Source organism: Egretta garzetta, unplaced genomic scaffold (assembly GCF_000687185.1).
Source record: "Egretta garzetta isolate BGI_Z169 unplaced genomic scaffold, ASM68718v1 scaffold622, whole genome shotgun sequence".
NCBI classification, from domain to species: Eukaryota; Metazoa; Chordata; class Aves; order Pelecaniformes; family Ardeidae; genus Egretta; species Egretta garzetta.
This window is the reverse complement of record NW_009258780.1, coordinates 131,197-158,642: the sequence shown is the minus strand read 5'-3', so window position 1 is coordinate 158,642 and position 27,446 is coordinate 131,197. Positions and strand designations below refer to the sequence as shown.

Here is a 27,446-nt window from a genome sequence, read left to right as displayed (position 1 = left end):
GGGCCGGCCATTGACCGTGCGGAGCGAGGGGGTTTAGCAGCGCTCTACGAGCGTGTGGTAGCAGCGGCCCTGCCCGCCCACGTTCCCGTGGCGTTCCGGGCTGAGTTACAGTGAGTGTTCACGTTCGTCCAGCTGCTTGTAATAGCAAAAGGAGTCATTCTGAGTCCTTCCAGGGGCGCCCTTTCCAAGGTTTCCCACCTTACTAAACGCCTAGGGACTGCCAAGAAGGTGGCAGCCGCAAGCAACAACGTGAATTTTTCTCCTTACTGAATACAAGGTGTTTCTCGCTCAGGTATAAGAGTAGCAGACAGTCGTACCTTGGTTTATGTGATGGTTTTCATTGCAGGGCTTTTAACGGATTGAGCGAAGGGCAGCCCTCCAAACACGGATGCAAATCGTGGTGCTGATCAAGCATCAGCCAGCACCTACAGCGATAACTCACAGCGGCTGGGGACGAGTAGCTTTTATGATGGTTTGTCCCTGGTTTCATCATTAAAGGCCATTTTAAAAATTATTGCGATCTCACTTTAAATATGTAAAGATGCTTGACTTCATGGGTAACTGGTTTTGAGAGCCGGTTATATTTAGCATGAATTAAGCATGCATGACCAAGTCCAGACTCAGTAAACTTCCGACAAAATTACTCTGTTAGTAGCTTCTATGTTGTTTGTGGGGTTTTTTTCCTGCAAGTAAATGTGTTTAGGATGATTTGTTAATTCCAAATAGCAGTATGATCACTGGAGTTTTCAGAATTGCCAGCCCTTCATTTAAATGAATGAATTCCCCTGAAAGTTAGAAATTAAGTTAGCATGTATAAAAAAAGCACCTTTTTTTACCAGTAGTCTTTGTTAGATTAATTTCAAGGTTTCTCTTTAAAATGCCCCCATCAGCTGTACCCCCACTGTTTTGATGTTGTCTTGCATCTAACTCCGTTCTTTTGGCAGTGGAGTGAACTGATGTCTATTTTTTTTTAGTCACTACATTTCCTTCACAACTCCAGTGGATTCTGAACACTTCCCTGTCTCTCAGGCTGTATGAGGATGTGAATATTTGTGAAATAAGCCGTTGGATGACTATTTTTTCAAAGCAATGGCTTCTCAAGAATTCACTGTAAGTGATTTTTTAAGACTGTACAATTCAGTAGAAATAAACTAGAAGACACTGTAGCTGCTCTATTTAAATGTTTTCTTACTTACTATTATTTCAACATTTTACACATTTCAAACAGGTCTTATACACTCACCAAAAAATGAAAAAGTCAAAAACATGGCAGGATGGAATTCTGAGCATTAGGACTGGTGGAAATAAGGTGAACAACTTTGATTTAATAACATTGGATTTAAATCTTCTGCTGCTGCTGGACTGTCAGTGGCAATGGTGCTGACCTGTGAAATGAAATCACTTATTTAAAATTGTATTTTTTTCATTGCAGGCTGTCTTGTTTGATGACAAAGGACAATGTTTGGAGAGTATTTTTATAAAATCTCAGGTGTGTTTTGTTTGGAGGTTTTTTATTTTTATGCTTGTTTGTCTTTCAGTAATCATTTCAAACTCATTTGGTAACCAAGGCAGTACTTTTTCCTTATTGTGGACGTGAAAGTCTGCTGCAATGCAAATAATGGAAAGCGAAAACAGCTTCTGTTTCTTGATAAATCTTACTGTTTTTCCAGAATCAAAGTAGAGGGTTTATGGAATTTTCTTCCTTTGGGGTAAAAGCGGTGTATTACAGTGATACATCAAAAAAGCGTAACTTTTAGTTAAGTGCTAATGCTTTCTAGTATATGTCTGTTTTAATCTAAGTATTTATACGACAGCTGTGATATACTGGGTGTAAATTTCTGAAATTTCTACATGGAAGTATTTAGAAGACTATTTATTTAGAAGACTTACTGTTTGTTGTATAGCACTGCTATATATGCTATACAGCACACTGCTGCTTTCTTTTTTCTAGGTGAATGCTGGAGATAATTTAGAAAGTGAACGTTATTTGATCACCGTGGAAGGAGTAAAAGAGAATGAAAAATCCTTTGAAGATCAGCAAAGGAAGGCAGAAGCTTCAGCAGTGGATAGAAATGGTGTAAAACCTGGTGTTCTGCCTCCAAGACATCCGCCCGTTGGCTTGAAAAGGAAGTTTACAGTATGTCTTTGTTCCAAAAGTTGTGTCTGATGTTAACATGCCTTTAAAACACAAAGAGCACATCTTTTAGTGAGTGGAAAATACATAGATGATGTCTTCCTGGTTTTTTTGGATCTGTAGTGTGTTACCGGTGGCTATTTTTTCCCCCGAGTTTAGCAGCTTTGTTTGATGTAGCAGGATTGCTCTTGCTAAGGTGCAGTGAAAATGGCGAGGGCTTGAGATTATTTCTATACGCCTGTGGAAGCGTCATGTGCCACTTGATCAGAATCTATTTTATGGACTCTGCCCTATTTTCAACACTTGATTACAGGATGTGAAGTTGATTTCTGAGTAGAATTAATTTGAAATTTCTCTCCTAGGGTTTCCAAGGGCCACGCCAAGTTGAAAAGAAAATACCAGCAATAGAAGATGGAGAAAACCCGACAAGACTGCCTTTATCGAAGCAGTGTCAGGGTGCTTTTCCATCCAAGTTTTATATTACCTCTCCATTATTTTCTACGATTTGCAAGCAGGATGCAGAAACAAATCTGTCTGCAGAGTTCCGTGAAGATGCGTGTACGGTTAACAATAGAGAACACATGTCTCTCTCCTCACTGCTTTCAGCTCCATTTCTTGACAGATGCGAGGAGACAGAGAAGCAAAACTCTGACGGGACCATAGTGAAGCCAGAATCTCCCTCAATTACTGGGCACGCCAAATCTAGTAGTCAGACAGCTGGTTGCGGGGCAGCGTCACGCATCAGGAGCACAGCACAGATAATAGCTCTCTTGAAGTCTAAACCAACACAAGGATGCAGAGAGCAGGCGACGTCTGAAGTCACGGAATGTCTTTCTAGGTTTCGGGCATCGGAAAACACGGATAGCTTACATAATAAAAAAAGCACAATCCTACCTGCTTATTCAGGCAACCCTGCCAAAAGACTCGTTCAAAATGTTCAGCACCCGCCTTTCACGAAGGGAACTGTAAATGATAAAAAGGAATGGAGTGCTAAAATGCTTCTGAATCCAGCTGAACAGCCTTCTGATGAAGTCGTCCCAAGACTGAGATGTGACGGGAGGGCAAATAATTTAAGTCAAGTTTTACAAGATACCTGCAATACAAATAGTTACTACCTACCTGAATCCACCATGAGTAGAATGAGTGACGGTCAGTATGTCCCATCCTCAGGTGATGTTTGGTGTTCAGTAAGTCCAGTCACCTTTGGAAAAAGTCTCTCTGGGTACAGGGAGCATTCAGGGAGTAACAGTCTTCAGGAGAATTCATCTGTGAAGTTGCAAAGTGAGCTTCAGCTGAGACAAAATTCGGAAAGAATGCCTGGTGACCTGGAACTCTCTGTGGACGTAAGGCTGACTGAAATTGGAATGGTAAAGGAGGAATTAAGTACGCATGGCAAAGACTGTGGTCCAGATGAACAGGTGATGGAGGTTAACTTTAATCTAATGGAGGCTTTTGATTTTAATGACACAGACAGTGAAGACCTGTGTGCAAGAGATGTGAATAAGTCCCCTGAAGGAGACACGCTTTCACAAAATCCAGGTTGCTTCAAGGGAGAAGATGTAGCACCAAATAGTGCCTTGATACTTCGTTCTTGCTGTGAAGTAGTGATGCACAGTAAGAACAAAGAAGTCAAATGTTTGACATCTGATGGAGAAAATGATGGAAATCTCTGCAGTGAGGATACAACATCTCAGCTTTGTGACAATGTCAGCGACACGAGGAGAATTGCAGGAGACTCTGTGAACCAGACCAGAATTGAAGTGGGACTTTTGGGCCATGGACACGAGGTGAAAGAGAATAATGAAAGTCAATTAAGTGTCGACGCCACAACCGATAAGAAGGATCTTGATGGCTGTGCAGCGTGTACCGTTAGTGGCGTGTCGTGGATAAAAAGCAAGCGCTCTGATCTTTTGCCTGGTGATGCAAATGTTAATGAATGTCACCCTAAAACCAGTACGTTTGAGAAAACTGGAAGTATTTCGTGTATTTCTACCAACAGAATAATTTCTGCCATGGAGAAAAGGACTGAAGATGTTACAGAGCGTGGATGCGTGAAATCCCCAGATGTTGATCTGCAACGCTTCTGGGGCACTGAGAGTGATGACATGAAACTAGGTAGTCCTTTGCTGGCTTTGTCACAAAAAACAGACTCTAGCTATGGCTCATCCCAATATATCGCTGAAGACCATCAAAAGGTATTTAGCATTTCACAGAAGGAAGATACTCTCATTTCCAGAAGTTCTCTCTATCCTTTAGGAAAAGGCCGTTCATCTCCAGAGGAAACGGCAATTGGTGAAACAGAGTTTGAAAACGTAGAGAGGATAAATGCCTTTGGTGAAGCCTGCGAAGGTGAAAGAATAGGAACAGATTGCCTGCAATGCACGGCAAGGGCTGAAAATTCATCAGGTCTTCCTGATTTGGTAAACAATATCGCTCTTCTGCGAGCTTTGACTCAACATAGCACAGCATTAGAAAGCTTACAGAAGATGGAGGAAAATAATAGCATATTATATGGAGCAGAGACTTCTAAAGAGATATTTGAACCCCTTGTGAAAGATGAAGGTTAGGCCAGCTTCTTTTTAAAGTGACTTCTGTATGACTGTACTTATTTAACTTCTGTATTCTTACCTCTCCTGCTGGACAGTCCATATTCACAAATCATGCTTGCGGAGCGATGTGTAATAAAGGCTCCTTCATGCAATTTTTAGTGTTTAAAACACTTGGAGTGTGGGTTCCAAGTCTGTGTCTTTGTTTCTGTTCAGTTAAATCCTAACTGTGCAAGTATTTGCATGGGTAAGGTTTGCGAGCCCAGTAAATATTCAATGTTTTCATGTAAAAAGAATACTGTAATGGTAACTTATTATGCTTTTCTGTCTCTTGTAGCTATAAAACAGTTTACAGAAATGCCTTACTCAGAAAGTATACAGGCATCTTCCTGTTCATACTTTGATTCTTCTGGCCTTATGGTAACCAATTTTTGACTATGTATATCTATCTGTACAAGACAAATTGATTTTCCACCAGGCTTCTTGCATAAAATTCTTGATTTACGAAACTATAGAGGTTGAGCTAAAAATTGCTTAGTGGCCTCAGCTAAGAAGCTGATAGGAAACAGAAGATGTCCTCTTGAAGACCCTATTGCCAAGAAATGTTCAGGAGGGCTCATGTAGGACAAGAAACTATGCAAATTGTAATACTTAGTTACGTTGAATATCGCATTAGTATGTCTGGTACTTCTTCCCTATCCCATTGTCTTTCACCATCTATTTTTCCTTTCCTTTCACTATCTTTTTGAATGGATGGCTTTCCTAGGAATTTTAGCACTTGGTTTGAAATATATCAGCAAATCTGTGCTTGATGCTTTGTCCAATGCTATTAATGGTCGTCTTCTTCCCATCTGTCCAAAGTGAAAGAAAGATTTTTAGATTAAATTTCTCTCCTTTTCCTGTCCCACTTGAAAAGCAAACTTAGTTTCTTATCCTGTCATGGATTGTTCTGGCTTCCAAATAAAAAAAACCACTGTAATTTAAAATGCTTTCTGTTTTATAAATACAAGAGATTTCTTAGCTTACCTTTTCACTTTAAATCATTATTAAGTTGTTAGACTAATTAGCTTTTGATACTTTTATATGCAGCCTGACTGTGCGGACAATTTACTACAGAAAACAGAGGCACGTGTTCTCCCAATAGCAGCAGCCCAAAGAGTCCCCAGGACATCTGACTGCCAACCAAAGGTACCATTTCTGTGGAATTCAAGTATAATGAGTAGTGTTTCTTAAATTTCGATTCCATGGTTTACTATTTGCAATGTATTGCTCTAAGTCCTAATAAATATTTCACCAGTTTCATAATGGGCTTCTCGGCACTTCTTAGGACATCTGTCTGTGGGAAGTTTTCCATTGAGAGTTTTAAACTCAAATTTTACAATACAAAAAGGAGACTAAACATACTACATAAGAATATTGATTCTCTGTTGCCAGAGATTTGTGCAAAAACTTAATTGCTGCTGAGTTGCAGGAGCGCAAGAGGAAGTGAAAAGCATAGATTTTTTTTCTCTTCTGCAGTTTGTAACAGGTTATTTTTGCTGTATGTATGGAAAGTACCTGTCTTGACTGTAGGTAGCTCCAGAACAGCACTTACTTTCAGTTAATGATAATTTCCAATGTATCGTGTAGCCTGTTGCGTTTCAAGGGCACCAAGTAAAGGGATCAGCGGCTAGTGAGATAATGTTGAGAGCTCCCTGCTCACAGCTAGGATTGCAGCAGTACCCAGATAATGTGGAGTTAGCAGCTGAGAGATTTTGGTCACCCCTGTTTTCAAGTGATTCTGTCCTTTCTGACTTCAGACAGGTAACGCAATTTTTTTTCAAAATGATACTTACCTTAGTGCAAGAAAGTATCCTGTGAATGTAGGATAAAAAAAGTTCATTTTTAGAATACTACAATCATATCAAAATCACTAAGAACCAAATATAGCGCTTTGTGGTTAAAACTTTGCAGTTAGACAATTTTTTTTTTTCACCTTTATCATAGGAGTATGCATTTGCAAGATCTAACTTGTTCTTTTTTTTTGCCCTCCGAGTTTCACTTTGAAAAATGTACATGGTCATAATGTGGGATATTAAACAGAGATTTCCTCCAGAGGAAAGTGGCAGAGGGCTTTTATAATGATGGTTTCCTGGTGTTAGCAGTATAATATTCACCTCAACTGGACTTGAAATTTGGTATATAACTGTTAGAGAGTTCCAAAGCTAATGTTAAAACTTTCTTTTCTGGATTACGATTCTGTTCCTCCTGGATGCAAAGAAACATGGCATACAATGTTAAATAAAGTAGTTTTTTTCTAATGCAGTATATATTTCAGTATTTAAAATGAGGGAAGAAAAGTGGTATTTCATTTTTAACTTCTAGAAGGGGCTAGAGATACTGAAGAATTATATTTACAAGTAAGATGTAGAAAAAAAGATATGTAGAAATAAGATTCACGCGAAGATAGTATTTATATAAGGGATAAACAGTTTAATTTCTAACAAGTTTTTGCCTATACTTTTTTGGTCAAGTCTCCAGGTTCCAGAGAGACTCAGCATCATGAGGATGATAGCAACTTTACCAGAGAAGAGAATTTTCAAAAGAAGTCTAACATGATTAATAAGTCAAGAATAGATCAGTCCTGTAAGTGAAAGTAAAAGTAGAATGGCAGCAGTTGGCCTCATAACCCATTATTCTGCATGACTTCTGTTCTTTGCGTATTTTTCCTAGCGTTGGCATTGAACACGTATTCTGAAGCTCCACCATGGACAATGCCAGGCTCACCTTTGCTTCCTGATTTGAGACAAACGCAGTGGATTTCATGGGAACCTGACAAGGTGTGAATCGACTGTCTCTGCTAGATCTTTTTGGCTTTATTTTCTGTGTGTTCATGGCAGCAATTTCTTATTTTTGAAACTTTTACCTCAACTCTGAGAGACATTTCAGTTGGTTAGAATGAGAGAGAGAATAGTGAGAAAAGAGCTATTTTCCAGTTATTCACTTGACATGTTAATTCTTCATTTGTAGGTGGTATCATCAGTAGAACTGACCTCCTCACTTGATCCAGACTTTACAAGTTCTCCAGCTTCAGGAAGTGAGGAAATTATTGGAGGCATCCAGGAGCCCCTGATATGCGGGTTGTTGCCACATGAACCAGAACTTTCTGGATTTTTTTTCAGTAAGAAATTACAGTTTATAATTGCACTTTACAATATATTTGCTAGGAAATCTTTGAGGATTTTTGAAGCACAGTGAGTTGCACTGTACGAGACAGTTGCCCTGGGCACTGAAATACACTGAGATATGTCTGGGTAACTACAGAGTTTGGTTTGTGTTTGCCACGTGTTTTTAATTTTTCATGGGGGGGTGTATTAGGTTTTTTTTAAGCACAACTTGAACAGTGTTTTCCTTTTTTAATTGTATAAAGAAAAATCAGCTTCTAGTTTGGGGGAAGGAAAGGCTGTAAGCTAAGTTGGTAATTAATATTAATATTTTCCTTTATTACCTTTACTTATCCTCTGACCTGCTTCCTGTTGACAGCTATCAATGACTGTCATTTGTTATTGATAGTGAATTTAGTCAAAAGGATGCTTGTGGTACTAGAAGCCTATGTATCTACACTGGTAAATATTAGTTTACGTGGTTCTGTGGGTGATCTTTCTGGAAAAAGGAGGAAATGTTAAGCTGTTTATTTTCCAGTTGGCAGCTGTCACTGACCTACCAAGAGTTACCAGATCAATGACTTCCAAAACACAGTAATGTTCTAAAAATTTCTACCAGACATTTTCTTTTATACAAGTAGATTGCCTACAGAGATGTGTTCTGAGTGTAGGGATTTAAGTATTAAAAGAATCGCAGCTGAAATCACTCACGTCACATGGAAATCTAGCGTGGTACTGCACAGGCATGAGACACAAAGCTTGCCAATAGAAGACAGGATGTAAAAGGAAGAACTTAGAATTCTTTCCATATCTTAGTTTTTTGTGCACCTGACGTTAATGTGCCATCCCTAAGTGCTACAAGTTGCTTTAAAGTCGTATTTGCCCTGCAGCATGGGAGAAATCCAGCTATCCAGAGGAATGCGACCTCTCAAGGTTCAAACCCACAGTTAAACCCCGAACTCCCTTTGTCACCCTTCCTGCCACTGAGAAGATTCCTGGCACCGTTTATCCCACCGACAGCGAGGAGGTCCAGCAATCTTTCAGCTCTTCAGTAGCCGATTCATGTGACAAGTCGGCGGTATTTCCTACCTGTGCTTTTGGCCCCGAGGACAGAAATTATGAAGCCTCTGTGTTTGGAGGGTATACCGAAGATGGACAGCCAGCGTTCCCTAATGTGACTTCACAATATAGACAAAGCAAGTGGCTAAAGTATCAAAACAGTGCTCAGTGTGACTTGATAACTCAAAACAGTGATGATGAGGAAGTGACTGATGACATCTGTGCTGAGAAGGTCCTTGGAATGCCACTGGGTGACACAGGAGAGAGCAGTGCTGCGAAGAAAAGCGCTCCCGGCACCGCGCCTCTACTGACAGCAAAGAGCGTGCTTGGTAAATGCTGTGCAAATACCAGCAACCAAGATTTGATTTCAGAGAGGAAGTCACTTTCCCTGCCCTTGAGTCAGACACCTTTGGCTGAAGCCACACAAAAGGTGTTAAGTCATCTGAGCTGCCACGCTGTAAGAGGAGACGGCCAGGTGTGTAACTGTTCAAGCAAATACAGTTATAATTGAGAGAAATGCGTTTTTCTGGACAAAGCGGCTGCATTTATCTGATTTCCTATGAGATGTTATCAGTGTGATTGGATGAAATGTTTCTACTTCAGTAGCAAGGCAAAAGAGTCTTGGCTACAGAACAGCAGCTGCTAATGTGGTTTTTTTTAAGGGCCGTGACTAATCCTTTGTAAAGGTAATTCCTTGTCGCACACAGTGCCAGATTTAGGTTTTTAATGTGCACATCGATGGCAGGAAGATGAAATAAAAGCTGTTGGGCTGTTTTGACATGGATAATTGGTGAGAAGGTGTTTTCAGGAAGTGTTTTTCTTGTCAAATCAGCATCGTTTTAATCAACACCCATATCTTGCTCCAAAGCATAGTCTCTGATTTCAAAATATTTTACATGTCTTCAGTTTTAATTCTAGAAAACTAAGTTATGGCATTGAATAAGCACCTAAAAGATCAACACAGTTGTTGGTGACCAATAGACTCCCTTAAACAAATAGAGTAAATTGGAAAAATAACCTAAACCAACCACAAGTCAGGTTTTAAAAGTTGTCAAATGGCTGTGTTTGAGTTAATGAAAAAGTTATATTTTTTCCTTTTTTTTTGTTATGAACTTAGTATGTTAGCTGTGTTTTCTAGTTCTTGAAAACTGTTTGTACAGTGAAATATTAATGTGAAATAGAGGTGTGGAAATAACTAGTGTATTTCATACACACGCTGCCATCCACTTTGTGTGTGCTTATACATATATATGTATTATCCGTATAAATAAGATTTTAAAAAGCTTACGAAGAGAATTATCGTTACGATGCCCACTGCAGCATCGATGGGTGGAAGCAGCTCCTCGGGACTAGCAGGCGCAGGGGTGGCTTGTGGTGTGCACACTTTCCCCAGAGCTCTCTCGCCTGGTTCTTCCTTCCCTAGCCTTGCACTGCCTTCGCTACAGTTTCACCTGATGAGTTTATTTCTGTGCAGAAATGGTGTTAAAAATGAGGGTTGAGTCCTCCTTCCCCATGTCTAGGGCTGAAAACACGGTTCTGAATTGCATAATTTACTCTAAAGCCTTTAAAAGTAATCACCTGTGTTGTAATAAATGCAGGCTGTTTGTCAAGGGGCAGATTTTAAATTCATGGTACATGCTCCATGGCAGTCCAAGCTCTATGCTGTAGCTCTGGGTGTGCTGAATTTTACCCCTGTTGGCAGTCTTATTGAGTACATGCTCCTGTACTTAGAGTTCACAAAGCCTGCAAACGCCTGTGGTGAAGGGGGTTTGTATTTTGCTTTTAGAAAACCGATTCGTCATTGACAGCCTTCATGTTGAAACTTCTGGTTGCAGAGTGAGGCTCTGAATTTTTTCTGGTTAGCTGTACTTATTCAAGAGAGCATGGTACATGAAAGCAAAAAAGGAAAAAGAGAAGAAAAATGGATGGGTTCTGCTGTAAAATCTGTCCCATTCAGGGTTTTGCAAGTTTTAATGGTCTATTTTTCTGAGTTTTAGGCCATGAAGATTTCAGAGTTGTCTTTTCCTAACGTGGATCAAGTAAGATACGTCAATCTGCCCAAAAGGATGGTTTCCATACCAACTGTGTTTCAGTCTCATGTTCACTACAAACAGATTTTTAAAGCTGCTCTGACGGGTATGTCTAACACCATGCTACCTAAAATGCTGTCACGTTTAAACTGTGCGTTTCTGAAGCTTCACAAAGCAGGATGAGAGGGAGAGGGATCATCAGCATCATCTATTGGAACAACTGTGTGCATTTGCTTTTGGGTGTGTATACTGAAATACATTCAGTCTATATCCAAAATTGCAAAGACAAGCCAAAAGACCGGTACACTTCTGTCCAACTGTGTAATCTGAGCCTGTTTACCAGTCTTTAGATTCCTTTCTAAGCTTTTTGGGGGCTTTTTTTTTTTTACAGTTACTAGTGTTTGGAGCATTTGGAGTCGTATACTTAAATGGGGTTTGACTGAAAGTAAGACAGAACAAATGAATTGCGTGTGCAATATGTGAATTTCTCAGGTCACATGGTTTCTTTTAGGACTCAGATTAAATACTTGGATTTTGATTGAAAGTTTCAAATGAAAATGTGTTTGAACATTGTGTACTTGTGTAACCGTTTTAAGGCTGTACTAATTATTCTTTCATTTTCCTTTCTACATCAAGAGCAATTAAACATAATGCTATTTGAGTTGTCACAAAGATTACACGATGCTCTTTCAAAAGTGGATATATCATTTTACACTTCATTGAAAGACGGGCAAAGTGAGAGCGAAGCAAGCTGCGTTCCACTCTGCAATCACATGCATCCTGCTAAGCTTGTTACAGTTAAAAAAGAAGGTCAAAACAAGGTGCTGTTTATTCCTTGTTTGGTTAGAGTTTTGGGGGTTGTTTGCTGAATAGACCCTATTGTGTGAACAATTACGGGGCAATTCTGTATGATTTGCAATTGCAGGTTGAAGTGATGTGTTAGAGATCCTTTTTCAGGATCAGTTGTAATATCTGCTAGTGTCTAGAACAGATGATGTAATAGTTTTCTTCATACAGAAACAGCTTTATATATGTAGAGAGAAAGACCTGAATTTATAACTTTCTAGGCGCTACGGGATTTCTGTAAGGTACGATTACACACGCTGGCTTCAGAAGCTGAGAGTTCTGAGAACACACTTGTGGTGTTCAGCCAAACACAGTGAAAACACAGGTGTTAATCTGATTATTTCTGTAGCAGGTCTGTTGCTTTATATTTTTTCTTTTTTTGCTTTAGCGTGCTAGTCGTCTTTTTTTATTTATTTTCCTTCTCCCTTCCTAGGGTCGTTTGTTCTATACCTGTGGTGCCCCAAAAGCTGAGCAGTGTTCATTTTTCAAGTGGATAGAAGATGTGAACCCCGCACAGATAAAATCCAGACCTAGCGTAGTGCTTCGTGATGTGAAAAGCATTGGGACGTACCTCAGAAGTCAAAAGATTTCTCTCTATGAGGGATGCCAACTTTTGGTGAGGTATTCTGAAACGCTATGCACTTTTCCCACGTGCTCCGTGAATTGCAGGATTTATGACTATTCCAGTAGCTCTGGATTTCAGTAGCATTTAACAGACACTTTCACAGTGTTTAAAGAGGCTACAATTCCGTGTAGACATGTAAAAGCCAAATGAGCGAAGGAACCGCGTTCACAGCAATGGCGTTTCAGGTCGGCACTCTTCTCAGCAAGAATCAAAACTGCTTTTTTAATGTTAGAGGTTGAAGCGAAGGCTATGATCTGCTGCTTAACTGTAGGGGAAGCAATTTCATTAGGGCTGGATACGAGAGAAGTGTTTTGTAGTCAAGATCAATGCATTTAAAACTTGGTAATGTAAGATGATGAACAGCCACCGGTTTGTATAATTTAGTCCAACCTGTGGAGCTTTCTTAGTTTTGGTAGTGAATCCAAAGCGTGCTGCCAATTGTTTACATGTTCTTAAAATGACAATTTAACAGGAAAGCCTTTGAAATTCAAACGCAGCGGTGTAGTAAGTTCAAGAAATATATGAATACACCTGCCGGGTTTGATGGTGATTCCAAAACCAGATTATACCTCAAACTAAGCAGAAAGGAGCACTATTCTCTCTATAGCAAAGGTAAGCAAATGTTAAGCAGAGTTGTCCAATGTCATCTTGTGCTTTTTTCAGGTTTTAATCTGTAATCTAAAGAGAAAAATTGAATGCTATCTTTAAACTCCTGACAACCCTGATAATTCAATTCTCATTCTAGAAGGGCAACAAAGTACCTCATTAAGTTCATCTTTTCTTGTAAACACTCAATTACCTTAGAAAAATATAAATTCTGCCTCCTTGGGTTTGGAGGGTGTTAAATCTGCGAATTGCAATGTTTCAGGAAAGCCTGGTATTCAAACAGATGATACTTAGGGAAAGCTTGATGTAAAAATGGGTGTTTCGATAGCTGCATGTATCTCCTAAATTACTGAAATGTCACAAAGTTGGAGGACGTTCAGTGATTTGATACCGATAGTCTCAGTAGTTTGTTTCACTTCAGTAATTTTTGAATTGAGACCCATATCTTTGTAGTTTGTTCGCTTTGCTGTTGAAAATGATACAAAGGGAACTGGGCAGAAACAAACGTGTCTGTGCATACTTCATGTACAGACTGAAAAACAAATCAGGAGGTTGTGACTTCTTAATTTCTGAAGCTCTGCATGGGCAAAACTCTTAAAGGCATATGATAATTTTTGATCATTTTTGTTACAGGTAAATATATATGCATCGTTGTTGCTCCTAACTTGGAAATCCTCCCTTGCTGTGCTCTGCAATGTATGGTATAGGAGTAGTGTGGTGAGCTTTAGTCTCATCGGGTGTGCCAGATAAAACGGAGCATTTGCAGGCTCCAGTATGTGTTGAACAGGAAGGGAAAATACACGTTTATTTCAGTACTTGCTCTTCTTTGGCAAAAGTGGGGTTAACTCAGATTTGTAGTATACTTCAGTGATTTGTTCCAAATAATGTCAAAATTGATAATAACTCAGATTTGTCAGAAGTCAAATGCCGCGAAGTGCACCAGGAGAGAACTTTGGAGTTGCCATCAATTTTGGACAGTAAGCACTAGAAGAGTTCCAAATGATTTATTTGTTCTTCTAGACCCGAACTAACACTTATTTAGGACTTTCTAATACCCCCTACTCCTGTATTAGCAGTGGTTTAATTTTCAGCGTAGCAAATGCTGTTTCATTCAGCTTCGTCGTCTTTAAAAGACGGCAGTAGAAGCAGCTTATGAGATCTCTCTATCTTTTTGACAGATGATATTTGGGTTGTTTCGAAGACTCTGATCTTTGATCCCCTTGATACCTTCATTGCGAGTAGTGCTTTCTTCGGACCATCCTCCAACAATGAAGTAGAATTACTACCACTGAAAGGCTACTGTCCCTCAAACTGGCGATCAAATAGTGAGTTGTACACCAATTAATTCAGAGTTGTGGGAAATAAGGATTGAGGGGGAAATCTGGCCAGCAACGAAGGATGAAATGAAAATTTCTCAAATCTGATACATGATTTTATTATTCACTGTGGTTTTTTTCCTTGTATCTTTGAATATGTCATTTGAATATCTTAATGCAATTAAACCTGCAAAGTAGCTGGTAAGAAATTCTAAGTGGGTGATGAAGAAATGAGGATAATGTAAATAATGTAGTAAATAACATAATATAGAATGCAAACTCACTGTCAAGAGTTGTAGGTAACAGGAACCTGGAGTACTGTTTCCAGCTCTGGGGCCCGCAGCATAAGAAGGATGTGGACCTGTTGGAGCGGGTCCAGAGGAGGGACACAAAGATGATCTGAGGGCTGGAGCCCCTCTCTCATGAGGACAGGTGGAGAGAGCTGGGATTGTTTAGCCTGGAGAAGAGAAGGCTGCAGGGAGACCTGATTGTGGCCTTTCAGTACCTGAAGGGGGGCCTACAAGAGGCACTGGCACAGGCTGCCCGGAGAAGTTGCGGATGCCCCATCCCTGGAAGTGTTCAACACCAGGTTGGCTGGGGCTTTGAGCAACCTGGTCTGGTGGAAGGTGTCCCTGCCTGTGGCAGGGGGGCTGGAATGAGATGGTCTTTAAGGTCCTTTCCAACCCAAACCATTCTATGATTCTGTGAATATGTGGATACTGTCCTTGAAAAACAAACAAACAGAAAGCCCAAACAACTCACTCTGGAAAATGTATATAAAAAGCCACGTATTAAATCTGTGATTTGGCTGTCCTCAAGTTCCTTTCTGTGCCTTTGTTGCTACAGTCTAGAATGACTAAAAAAATTGGTGTTTCCAAATTCAGAAAAATCAAATCTGTCTAGCTTTAGTTCTTTTTGTCATTGTATTATGAAAAGAAAATATTACTAGACCCGGTTTTTAATGAACTGCTGACCTTTTTATTCTTTAGCAAGCTGTTCCCAACTAAGTTGCAGCCATCCTTCTTTTTGATTTTTGCACTTCTGGGATATTTTTGTAACATTCTGTCATTGGTGTTTTGGAAACAGTAAGGTTAGTGGGCCTTAAGCCCAGGGAGAAACACTGTGGGTCTTGTATAAATGTCACAGAAAAATGACAAATGTGCTGCCAAACACGATGCAAAAGTTCCTTCTTTTACTGTTGAATTGAGCTAAAGTTTTGGGGTTGTTTGGGGTTTTTTTTGTAAAAGAAAGAGATAAAGAATGCAGCTATCTATCTGGAGCTAGTAATAATGTACCTCTGCTTATGTTCTCTTACTGCAATATGAAAATCGTGTGCTTGAGGCTTTATTCATAGCACTTAACCTTAAGTAGGTAAACTGAGTGTTTTAATTTAGCAAATTAGGCTTTTTAGGCTTTCTGTGTAATCATTAGGGAGAAAGTTCCTGCAAAGCGCAATTCAGCGTGCCCTACACTAAACTCCCATTCTGAATTACATTTGGAAAACTAAAAAATACAGGGGGGAAAAAAATACAGTGGCACACAAGCGCTTTGTACGCGCGCATGCTAGCAAAATCATGGGCTTCAAAAGCAATCGGAGGTTTGGTTTTGTTGCTTCCCCAAGTGTGAATTGCAGGACTGGATCTCTCCAGCAGTCAGGGTCTGGAAGAGTTAAGGTAGAGCTTTTCAGTCTTAATGCTCTTGAATCACAGCATTTTATGTTTGTTCTTAAGAAATTTTTGGTCCTAACTTGCTTTGCCATCATAGATACAGATTATTTCGCAATTCTGTAATGGTTACAAAACTAAAACCCAAAGCTGTATGGAAATAAAGCTTTAAGTAATATTTAGTTGTGGCAGTAATAAAAAGCAGCAAAACAGAGGTATGTGGGTTACTAAACACATTACAAAACCTGCTACCTAAGAGCCCCAGAACTTTGGGAAACTGGCAGTGAATTCAGAAAAATACAATTTAATGTTTTTTTCTATTCTTATACCCTCCCCTAGGCGTCTACTTTTGTACATTTTGGAAATAGGCTGGAACTTGAGTCTGGCCAGTTGGAGGTGTCCTTGTGTTCCCATCTTGTCTCATTGAAGAAAACATCTGCTTAGCTGTTGTGATACAGATGGTTTGCTTACAAAATTCACCTCCTAAATTTGAAAGCCGCCTAAATATCTCATTTCTAATAGGAACAAGGATTTTTATCCAAGCTTCCCTCCCAGAAGGTTCCTAATGTTGGGATCACAAATACTTCCAAGTAACGTACCTTGGAAAGAAGGGACAATAGGACCCTCCTCATCTGTAATACTCAGACGTGGTAATTGGGTGTCTGTTACAGGAGGCTGGTTACTTCTTTGGTGGTCTGTACTTAATCTACCTAGCTGATTGGAAATTTTGGCTAATTGCATTTTTTCCTAATTTTATTTTTCTGTGGCCTTTTCAGTGTTTGTTCATGCTTTGCTGGTTTGTAATGCTAGCGGTGAGCTTACGTCTTTAAGAAATATGGAGGAGCACTTCAATCCATCTACGTTACCACTAATACCGTATCTACTAAAAATGTAAGTTACCATTTCAGTGATACTATGAACATAGGATGTGTCAACAGGTACAGGGAAAAAAAAAAACCAACAATGAACTGTTGACAATGCAATTTTCATCTACGTGGAAATGAAAATACATCAGTTGCTTAACTCTTAACTCAATTGTAAGGCTTTTTCTTCTGAAAACTTACCTGCAGCCCACATTTTACAACCTAGAGATTAATATTGGGCATTATTATGACCATTAGACTGATAGTAGTCACTGACTGATCTGCATTAAGTTAATGTATATGCTTCACAGGAGGTTCAGTGGAACTGTTTTTCCTTGCAGATTTTTAGAGCCACTTGACATAAAACCTAAAAATAAAATATTTTCTTGGAGAATTGGAGTAATACTTGGATATTTCCAAGACTGCTTACGATTTGCTGTATAAAACAAGCAGTTAAAGGAATCCCTGATACCTCTGACTACATTGTTCTACCATTCTAAACGCTGTCAGTCTTGTGGCCTTGGAATAAGTCAGAATGAAAGTGTTAACGTACAGCAAGAATGATAAAACCCAAAACCCTGTTTCATATGATCCAGCTTTCACCCAGGGAAGTAATAAGGGGTAGGAATATACAGCCCAGGTTTGTCAGGGGGCAGCAACTTTGATTGATGTCAGCTGTTAATCATAAAGCATTTCCACGTCAGGTGAGTGAGAATATCAGAACCATGAGGATAAAAATTAAACACGAGCAGTATTATGCCGCAACATTTGACCGTTGTATTTTTCTTAGGAATTTTGATTCTGAAAATGCTACTCGTAGAGTCAACAAAAGGAAATTTATTCCACCAGCCATCAGCCTGAAACACACGATGATGTACGGGCCTGTCAGCACTGAAGTGGCAATGGGACTAGCCAAAAAGATGATCCAAACATTCTCGCTGAACCCAGATCAAGCTACATCGCTGATTCGGATAGCTCAGATGATGACCTCATGTGAAAATAACAAACTGGTGGAAGAACATCAGGTCTTCCCCATCACAATCATACGTGGTACATAGCAAATAATTGTGAAATTTGCTGCTATTGTATCTTTGCAAAAATGCTAATTAACATGCAATACCAATGTTAGTGAAACATCCCTAAACTCTCTCAGTGGTGAAACAGTAAGCTTGTTTCCGTAATCGTGTATTTACAATCCCAGGCAGACCCAAAGGGAGATTCTTACGTCTCTCTAAATGTTGACTTATTTTTAAATGTAGCACAAAAAGATGAGCTTGAAGAAACTTGCCTCTGTATATGGCATAGCCTTTTAAACTCTCGTGTAACGCTGCTGTCCTCACTTACGTCATCCATTTCCTGAAAATTCATTTCTTGGATGAGGCCCTGCTGATAATGACCTTGACATGATAACATCCATTCTATCAGCACAGAGCTTTTGATCCTTGAATTTGTCTTCTGCCTTTTTCAGGATTCTACGTAAGCACAGAGTTCTCTCCTAGCAAGATCTATACCCAGTATCAGTTACTTAGTGTCTTTTGCTGATTTCTTTTCATATCAAAAACACTTCTTGTCATGTATCAGCTTTGCTAAATTATCATATAAAATTTTACACATTTTTCTTTGGTTTATATTTCCTTCTATCTTGGTTTTGTCCCTTTTCAATGTGTACAAAAAGTCTAGTAACATCTTAGTTCAAAGAGATTTTTTTTTTTAAAATCAAAATTGAAAAGCAGTGACCATCAATATAAGTTTTCAGATCCTGTCAAAGTAAATAACGTTGACAACAATGACACTGTTAGTACAGATGCCACTAGGCTTCAATTGCCAGAGCTTTTGTTAGGCTGCCAGGCATGTTAATTTGTTATCATTGGTAGTCATTCCAAAATAACCATGGCTCAAATTCCTTATTCTGTACCTGAGGACACAGTGTGAGGGATGTGCATGCAGACACTTGTATTTGTATTATTCTAATGTATTGGTGAGACTCCTTAGCAAGCAATACATGTATTCACCCAGAAAATTTAGGAAAAATACCTCAGCTTCCCCTCTTCTGTAGTTTTTTTGTAAACTTATTGCAGGCAGTAAATGCAAAGTGTAAGGCACCTGGTTGCCCCTGGACACTTAGAGCTGCTGAAGTAAGCGTGTGCCATGTTTTTGCTGGAGTTGCAGCACAATATTTTGTGAGATGAACTTGAAGTTACAACAGTTGATTAAAACTGTTGTACTTTGTAGAAAATTTTCACTTGTAACTTTGGCTTTTTTTTTCCAAAATACCAGGTGTTTTTGGAGCTGGGAAGAGCTATCTGCTGTCTGTTGTGATCCTCTTCTTAGTGCAGCTCTTTGAAAGCAGTGAAGCCACGGAGGGACCGAGGCCAGCTCCGTGGAAACTTCTGATTGCTTCTTCCACTAACGTTGCTGTTGACAGAATACTGCTGGGGTAGGTTACTGAAATTTTTATGGACGATTGTTCCAAAACCAGTAATGCACTTGTGTAGTAAAGATAATTGTGTTGATATTTCCAGAGTAACTCTTCAAAAAGATTGCATTCTTTGTCACATACGGGCTTTGGTTTTACCCTTGTTCCTTTGCACAGCACGCGTACGCTAAGAGACGTGAGCCTCATATTAGGCTCTATGCTCATCAAATTTACTGTTAAAAGTAATGAAAGTAGTACTGCTCTGTAATCTTTAGGAAGTAGCAGTAAGGGCAGGGGAAGGGAGAGGTGGGAGAGTGAGGGAGAGGCAGAGAGAGTCCCTTGGGAAGCTTCAGCATGAAGCTAACATGAAATAAAGCTCATGGTTTGGAAGGACAAAGGAAGGAAGGAAAATAGAAATGGAAGGCTATTTATGAGAGGAGAATCATAAAAGCATTAAGCATTTTAGAGACAAATTACAATGAGGTAATTTACTTTGATTTAATTGGATTGTGGCCAGAGTTACTTCATCCGGTTAATCGCAGAAGTTTGTTCTTCAGTGTTCTGCTGTGTCTGTTAGCCTTCTTGGAACCACTTTTATATTCTTCAGAATTTCTTTTTGCGTTTCTGTAACCTCTATAATCTCTTTTTCTTTCAAGTCTACTTGATCTTGGATTTGAGGATTTTATCAGAGTGGGAAGTATTAGGAAAATCACCAAAGCAATTCTTCCCCATAGGTAAGAATCTTAATCTTTGAGGGATCTGAAGCGATTCTAAGATTCGTGACAGTATGCATGCTGTAAAATGACTATATTGAAGTAATTCAAAATGTGATTGTAATATACCCGTCTTGGGGTTTTCCCCCTGTGCATGGTGGAGAAATTTTCCCTTGATTGGGGCATGTTGCTTGTTGCTGACGAGAGCTAATGCTTTTAGATGGGTAGTAGTAGAAGAGAACAAAATAATGGCAGTTACAGATTTGGGAGTTTGCACAAGGAGGACAAGAAAAATGAAAGACTTGAAATAGATATGTACTGCTGTAGTTGTAAGAACTGGGAGGAAGTAATCATGAACTTCATGTTCAGAGGATTAATGGTAACAACTCCTGTGTTCTGTACTACTTACCCAAGTTGTCTTTGCTATAGCGCTCTGGGGTTTGTCCTTTAACAATCCACATAGCATTTCCAACATGATTTGAGAGAACAAAGTCCAGTTCAAGATGAATAAAGATTAAATTTCCATTCCTTGGTGTCAGCAGCATACCAAGGGTATATGAACTGGTAGAAGAATGAAAAACTCCTCGGTTCTACTCTGAAATCGGCCACATACTTGGAGCCAAGTCATTTACTACATGTCTGGCTGGCTGGGGTGGTAGGGTCTGAGCTGGTGGGATAAAGGTCTTATTTTAAAACAGGTATTAGACTAGTCTATGCCAGCTGGGTTCGGGATAGGTTAGTACCTTGTAAAGTAGTTATGTATAAAGTAGGGTTATTTTGCTATACTGGGTGTTCACTGAACACTGAAAGTGCTGTTATTTTCAATCGTTGTGATGCATGTTATGAAATCTTTTTCAAGTTTACACGCTGGCTCAGGAAATGAAAATGAGCAGTTAAAAGAGCTGCTTGCTCTCATGAAAGAAGATTTAACACCAGTTGAGAAAATATACGTAAGGAAGAGTATTGAGCAACATAAACTGGGGACCAATAAAACTATACTGCAACAGGTACGGTCCAAGTGATGGGATGAGAAAGTGGGGATTCGCTATGTCTTACCCACAGGGCCCAGCAAGGGGGGAAACTGCAAATGCCCTCTCGCACCTGCCAAGCTCCTCATTTTGAAAAATAAAAAGAATGTTAGGACTAGGACAGGTTTGATTCCACAGGTATAGTTTAGTGTCTTGCCTGCGTATGACTTCTCAGAGTTGAACTTGCGGTTCCTGTTTAGTGACATGTTACGTGACAGAAACCCTTCTGGAACTTTCCTGCAGTCTGATTTAATATTAGCAGTCTGGTTTACAAGGCGGGGGGAGAAAAATTTCTGAGTGCGGCTAGTCTGCACTGTCGCCTTGAAACTAAGATTTATATAGTCATAAAGGTAAAAGATAAGGATTGAGCTAAAACTGTCCTAGAGTCGAGTATCAACTGCCAAGATGACTTCAACTATATTTTAAGTAACTTTTCATCGAAGTGTTACCTTTTAAGATTAGTATTTCCTGTAGAAAAATCTTCTCAAATTCTGTTATTTCCAGTTATTTGCCTTGTCTCCTTAGTCCTGGACGCAAAAAAATCCCAGCTTGCTGTAGACCAAGTCTAACAAAGCAGATCCAAACAACTTGTTTCTTGTGCTTATTCCTAGTGGTTGTTACTGCCACTTTTGCTGCCGGGGCTCAGAAGGTTTTGGAGGACGGTGTAATCTGGACTGTTTCTGTACCAGAGCAGATTTGGTCTTAAAATACATGAATCTGTGAATGATTCTGATGTATGAACACCCCGAGCATAAGAAATGGTAACCTCGGATCTGTCTCCGTGCACACACGGTGCCTTTTACTAGCAGTTAGAATATAATTTTTTGAGAGGCAGAGAGTATGGCAGGGCACGCGGTAGAACTGCTAAAAATTAATTCAGGTGTATCCCACTGCCAAAGCTATAGTTAGGTACTGCACAAAGATTAATTATTAAATGACCTTAACTTTTTGTCTACCCATTTTCCCCTCGCAAAGGTGAAAGTGGTTGGAGTGACCTGTGCTGCCTGCCCGTTCCCTTGTCTGAATACTCTTAAGTTCCCTGTAGTGATGCTGGATGAGTGCAGTCAGATGACTGAACCTGCTTCTCTCCTTCCTATTGCAAGGTACAGCCTGCCTTCTCTGTTCCAGTAGAGAAGGAACTTTCAGCTAGCAGTGACACAACCTCAAATAATTGTCAAATTTGCACGTCTTTCTAAGAATGTTAACTCTGAGGTGTCCCCTTAGAAAGCAAGAGGAGGAATTGTAAATGGAGGCCTGCTTTTAGGTGCCCTCCTTGAGTTACCGTGTTACTTTTCACTATGGAAAGAGGGTGATGGAGAAGGGAGCCTCATGGAAAGCCATCTGTGATATATAAACACAGCACACGCTTTCGTTGTGAATAGTTTGACACCCTTTTTAGAACTTTTTTCTTTTTTTAATGTTCTCATTTAGGTTTCAGTGTGAAAAGCTAGTCCTTGTTGGAGATCCTAAGCAATTACCACCAACTATTCAAGGGTCTGAGAGCGTTCATGAACAGGGATTGGAGCAGACGCTCTTTGACCGGCTGTGCTTAATGGTAGGTACTACTAACCGTGTCTTTGGGAAGGATGGAGGGTGAAATTGCAGGTCCACTGAAGTCACTGAAGAGCTCTGGTTTTGATGTCAGGCGTTTGGTATTTCAGCCTGGTTTTTAATTAAGCTGATTCCATTCTAGTGTATTTCTCTGTAAATGTTATTTTGACAGCACAAGGTAATTTATAAGCATAACAAATGTAAAACACAAACAGACTGGAAAACAATGACACATTCTGCCTTCTGATCTTGGTGTGCAGTTTTACATCCCGGTAGAATAATCGGGGGCTCCAGTATTTGTTCAAACTTTTGACTAAGTGACTGTAGGAAGGTTAAGCCAGCTTACGGCAGGAACGGTTCCCACTCATTTCATGTTGGACCTAAGCTGGCATTGCAAAATATTTAGTTCTTCTTTTTCCTGGTGACACACTTGCTGTATCATCACTCTTTAGGGACATAAACCGATACTTCTTCGGACACAGTACCGATGCCACCCTGCTATCAGTGCCATAGCCAACGAGCTGTTCTATGAAGGGAATCTGATAGATGGTGTTTCCGAGGAAGACAGAAGTCCTTTATTGGATTGGCTTCCAACACTATGTTTCTATAGTGTTAACGGGGTAGAGCAAGTAAGTTTTTATGTTTCTGATACAACAACTCAATATTGCAGTTTTTCCTCTGTAATATTTCATTTTTGCATTCTGCTGTTTGCGAGAGCTAAGTTGGAAATGTTCTTACTCATTTGCAGATCGAAAAGGACAACAGCTTTTATAACATGGCAGAAGTTCATTTTGCAGTCAAGCTCATCCAGTCTCTGATTGCAAGTGGAATAGAAGGGTCTGCAATTGGTGTGATTACTCTTTATAAATCACAGATGTGTAAGGTTTGTCTAAAGTCTCACCGATAAAAGTTTTATTAAAAGTAGTTGTTTATTCTAAACATAGGCTCCATTTCAGCTAGGAGGAGTCAACCAGAACTGAGAAACAAATGCTGGATAGGCAAGCTCGAGCTTACTGTAATTTCTCTTTGTTATGAAAAAAAAATATGTTTTTCCTCTAAAATTAGTCCAAATCTTTGCATTCAAGCATAGGATTAAAAAAGCCCTTTCCATTAGTTTTCCTGCCACCTGCATGCTCAGAAAATTGGCAAATTAAATAGCACATAACTTTGATAAATAAATTTAGGGGCTCTTAGAAACTGGTGAGTGTGACAAGGAGAGGTAACAGAGGCATCTGCTTAGCAAGGCTGGAGTCGTGCCTTGCTCAGCCATCCAAGGCGTGACGTGAGCCGCTGCCATTAGCAAGCGAAAGCACCGGTTGCCACACCGAACGCCCCAGTGTTTTGTCAAAACCAGGTTCATTGCGCAGCATTGTCCTGTGATTAGCCGAGGCTTTAATGCCATCGTGCTCTCTAGTTTCTTAGTTCGTGTCTTGTGTAGACTCAGCGTGTTTGCTGAAGGCAAGTGCTTGACTGTGAGCAGCATAGCTCATCCTCACCATCCCTGTGCATTTGTCTCCAGATTCAGAATTTGCTATGTGGCCTACACTCCGAGGCTTTTGAAACGAAAACTGTCCAGGTGTCCACTGTGGATGCGTTCCAGGGAGCTGAGAAGGAGATAATTGTTTTGTCCTGTGTGAGAACGAGACAAATTGGGTTCATAGACTCAGAAAAGAGAATGAACGTTGCGCTAACGAGAGCAAAGCGGCATTTGTTGATTGTTGGAAATCTGGCCTGTTTAAGTAGGAACAGGCTGTGGGGACGAGTAATTCATCACTGCAAAGGTAATATTTTCTTTTCCTGTATTTTTGAAACCATGCAGCTCATCTTTAATTAAACTATGTATAATACACTTGGTAGTGTGTATATATACTATACTTACTGTATAATATATCAAGTGTATAGTGTGCATACTATCTAAGACAGTATGTATTACGTATAAAATACAGTATATTGCAGGAGAATGCAAGCATTCACAGGTGTTGCAAAGCTGCATGTTTGCAGTTATATCTGCAAGCTGGTTTTATACGCAAAGGGTATTTGCTACCCCGTAGTGGGACTTCTTTTTCTTCTTGCGATGACATCAAGTAGCTACGTACAGAGTGTGCTGCTAAGGAGAGTCGAAACCCATTACTGTGTTTCTGGGTCCTTTCCCGCTTTGCTTTTACATAGCAGACCCAGGCAGAAACACGTTGCAGACAAATTCTTCTACATGGCAGTATTTCTGAATAGATGGTACTTAAAAGAAAGAAAAATGCATAGCGTCTTTCTGCAACTAGGGGCTTGTTGGTTTTGGAAGATAAAGTTTGAGCTGCTAGAAAAAAAACCCAATGCTACTGGAGACCAGCTAACTCTACCAAAGTAATTCCTGACTGCTGCGTTTACAGGTCACTGTCTTGTGAATACAAGTTTTATTGCGCCACAGAGGGAAATACGGCTTTTGAAAATAAATTTTTTTACAGTTCCTACACTATTTGCTGTGAAGTTGACCGCAATTGAGTATTTACATATTTAAAAGCTAATCCTGCTTTAAAAAAACCAACCAAAAACCCTTAGCGTGCCTGTTTCCACCCCTTGCAACTTTTGCTAGAAGGTGTTTAAAATGCCTGAACAGCCCCTTAGTTCTGTCTGTCCTTACTCTCTGCAGTAAGGCATACTTTGGACAGAGAGGTCCTAGCTTATCCCCTCGCTGGCGCTTGAATTGGTCCCCTCTGAAACGGAGCAGTTGGTATCTCAAAGCAAGAGTTACATTTCATCATAAATTCTTCCATGGCAATTTTCTTTGCACTACAGAAGCAAAGAATGGAACAGTGTCCCAATCTCTGAAGTCCATTTGATAAACTCCGGCTAAATCCCACTCCCCAGTACCCCCTGAGGCTCCTTTGTGGAGGGGCACATCCCCTTTCAGCAAGGCTACAGCCTTACCTCAGCAGATACTACTGAGGGAGTGCTCAGTCTCTAACGCAACGGATCGCTGCAAGCGTAGGTGCTAAAAGAGTATTTGTTTTATTTACCTACCTGGTTGACATCAAAGGAAGCATCTCGTTAACAGCTGAACTCTGAATAAGAACAGTTTTCAAAGTAGAAATATTAGAGGCGTTTGATAGGCTGAGGAAAAAAGTTCACATTGCCACAGATTTAATTACATGATGGATGCTGTAAAGGGAGATGTAATTTTCCTGTTTATTGCTGCTTTCAGGGTGGGAAAATGGATTACAACATGTAAGCCAGTGTGAGCAGCAGCTAAATGGCATTCTTCAGTGCTATTTGGAGAAATGGAAGGAAGAGGAAGAGAAGAAGAAAAAGGAAAAATAAAACGTGCGCCTATTTTATGAAGAAAATATGAATTGTGTGTCTATAAGCATTATCAGAGCTATTGGAAAGCTAATATTTATATTTAATGTCAAAAATTTTTGTTTGTATCTCAGTGCACTGATAAGTCTGTTTTGACCCCTTGTTTGTATGACTAAAAATTAATAAAGTGACTTTATCTGCTTGATAACCGGAATCCTTGTGTGCTTACAAAGTACCTAATAGTATTGTTAAGTGTTTCATTCTTCTTATTAGATACACGAGTAACAGCATACCTTAGAACAAGTCTGTCGTCTTGCGTATTTACAAAGGGGTGACATCTAGGAAGGCGCAGTGCTAAAACAAAGGAAAGTATAAATAAAACATTAATTTCTTCGAGTAGTATTACATGTCCTTGGTCTGTTAAAATCATGGATGTCAAAAAAAATGAAACAAGAACGGACTGACCAGTATCTAGATTTTTTTTTTTAGGGGTTTTAGGAAAAGATCACTCATCTGTGTTTCAAAACAAGGATAAAGCAGAAGAATTTTTGTTTGGAAAAAAGATTGCTGTGCCAGCAGTAACTCCAACAAGAAAAAAAGTTCATCACCTTTATCATAGCAAAAGTTTGTCCATAGGCTGTCTCAAAGGTGTAGGGAGGAGGCTCAGTGGTTAATGTACGAATGGTGGGAGAAGTGGGTGAACTGTGGATGTCGTAACATCGCCAGATGCTGCCACGCTGTTATATTTCTTCCAGAGCAGACTCGGAGGTGCTCCAAAGAGCCTGCCATGGAGCAGGCATCCCAACAGCACCGTGGTTATTCCAAGTAACCTCCTGCTTTCTGTTTCCGCAGCGTTGAAATGCATCACCTGGTGAGGAGCTTGTGCCAGTTGTCCCTGGGAAGAAATCAATATTGTGGTTAACACAATATCAGAGCGGGGACAGGATGGGAGCTGAGGATGGGACTGGTTAGCCCAGGATAACTTAAGGAGCAGGGGCAAAGAAGGAAAGAGGGAAAGCTTTATCTTAAGGAAGCTGAGGTTCTTGCTACAGAAGTAAACACAGTGTGGGTTGGGAGTGGATCACACGGGGGGATTTTGGCTGCCCTGGGTGACCCGCTGGAGGTGAGGGACATGCCATAGCCCTAGCAGCCGGTGCTCGGGCAGCCATGGGGAAGGATGGCATCAGCTACGCTGGCTTTGCTACGAGGGAGCGGGGAGCAGCCGGGCTGAGGGAGAAGCAGCTTCATCCCCTCCCGTGGAGTTTATTCTAACGGGAAAGATGGGAGCAGGGCTAGAGGGGGCTGCAAAGATGATCCAAGGGCTGGAACACCTCTGAGAAAAAGATGAGCGAGTCAGGGTTGTCCACTGTGAGGAGGAGACCTGATGGTGGCCTTCCTGTGCTTAAAGGGGGATGATAAGGAAAGTGGGAACAGACCTTTTAGCGGGGCACCTAGCCGTAGGACAAGGGATGATGGTTTTAAACTGGAAGAGGGGAGATTCAGACTAGCTATGAGGAAGGCATTATGCTGGGGGTGGGGGGTGAGGCACTGGCACAGGTTGCCCAGAGCGGTGGTGGATGCCCCTTCCCTGAAAACACTCGAGGCCAGGCTGGAC

The 27,446-nt window shown here is 40.2% G+C and overlaps 1 protein-coding gene across 1 annotated transcript; it reads left to right on the top strand.

The window, feature by feature from the left end:
* The first annotated feature begins 1,023 nt into the window (after nt 1-1,023).
* Nucleotides 1,024-25,852, top strand: ZGRF1 (zinc finger GRF-type containing 1). Its single transcript, XM_035889091.1, has 28 exons — nt 1,024-1,110; nt 1,229-1,309; nt 1,433-1,489; nt 1,952-2,137; nt 2,497-4,696; nt 5,018-5,100; nt 5,770-5,868; nt 6,310-6,483; nt 7,194-7,305; nt 7,393-7,499; nt 7,690-7,840; nt 8,714-9,357; nt 10,880-11,018; nt 11,549-11,733; nt 12,192-12,379; nt 12,856-12,995; nt 14,168-14,314; nt 16,746-16,860; nt 17,623-17,882; nt 19,110-19,269; nt 19,905-19,982; nt 20,821-20,968; nt 21,965-22,092; nt 22,421-22,544; nt 22,993-23,169; nt 23,289-23,423; nt 24,060-24,321; nt 25,737-25,852. Exons 1-28 carry the CDS (start codon nt 1,090-1,092, stop codon nt 25,850-25,852), a joined length of 6,417 nt encoding a protein of 2,138 aa, XP_035744984.1. The 5' UTR covers nt 1,024-1,089.
* Nucleotides 25,853-27,446: the final 1,594 nt, after the last annotated feature.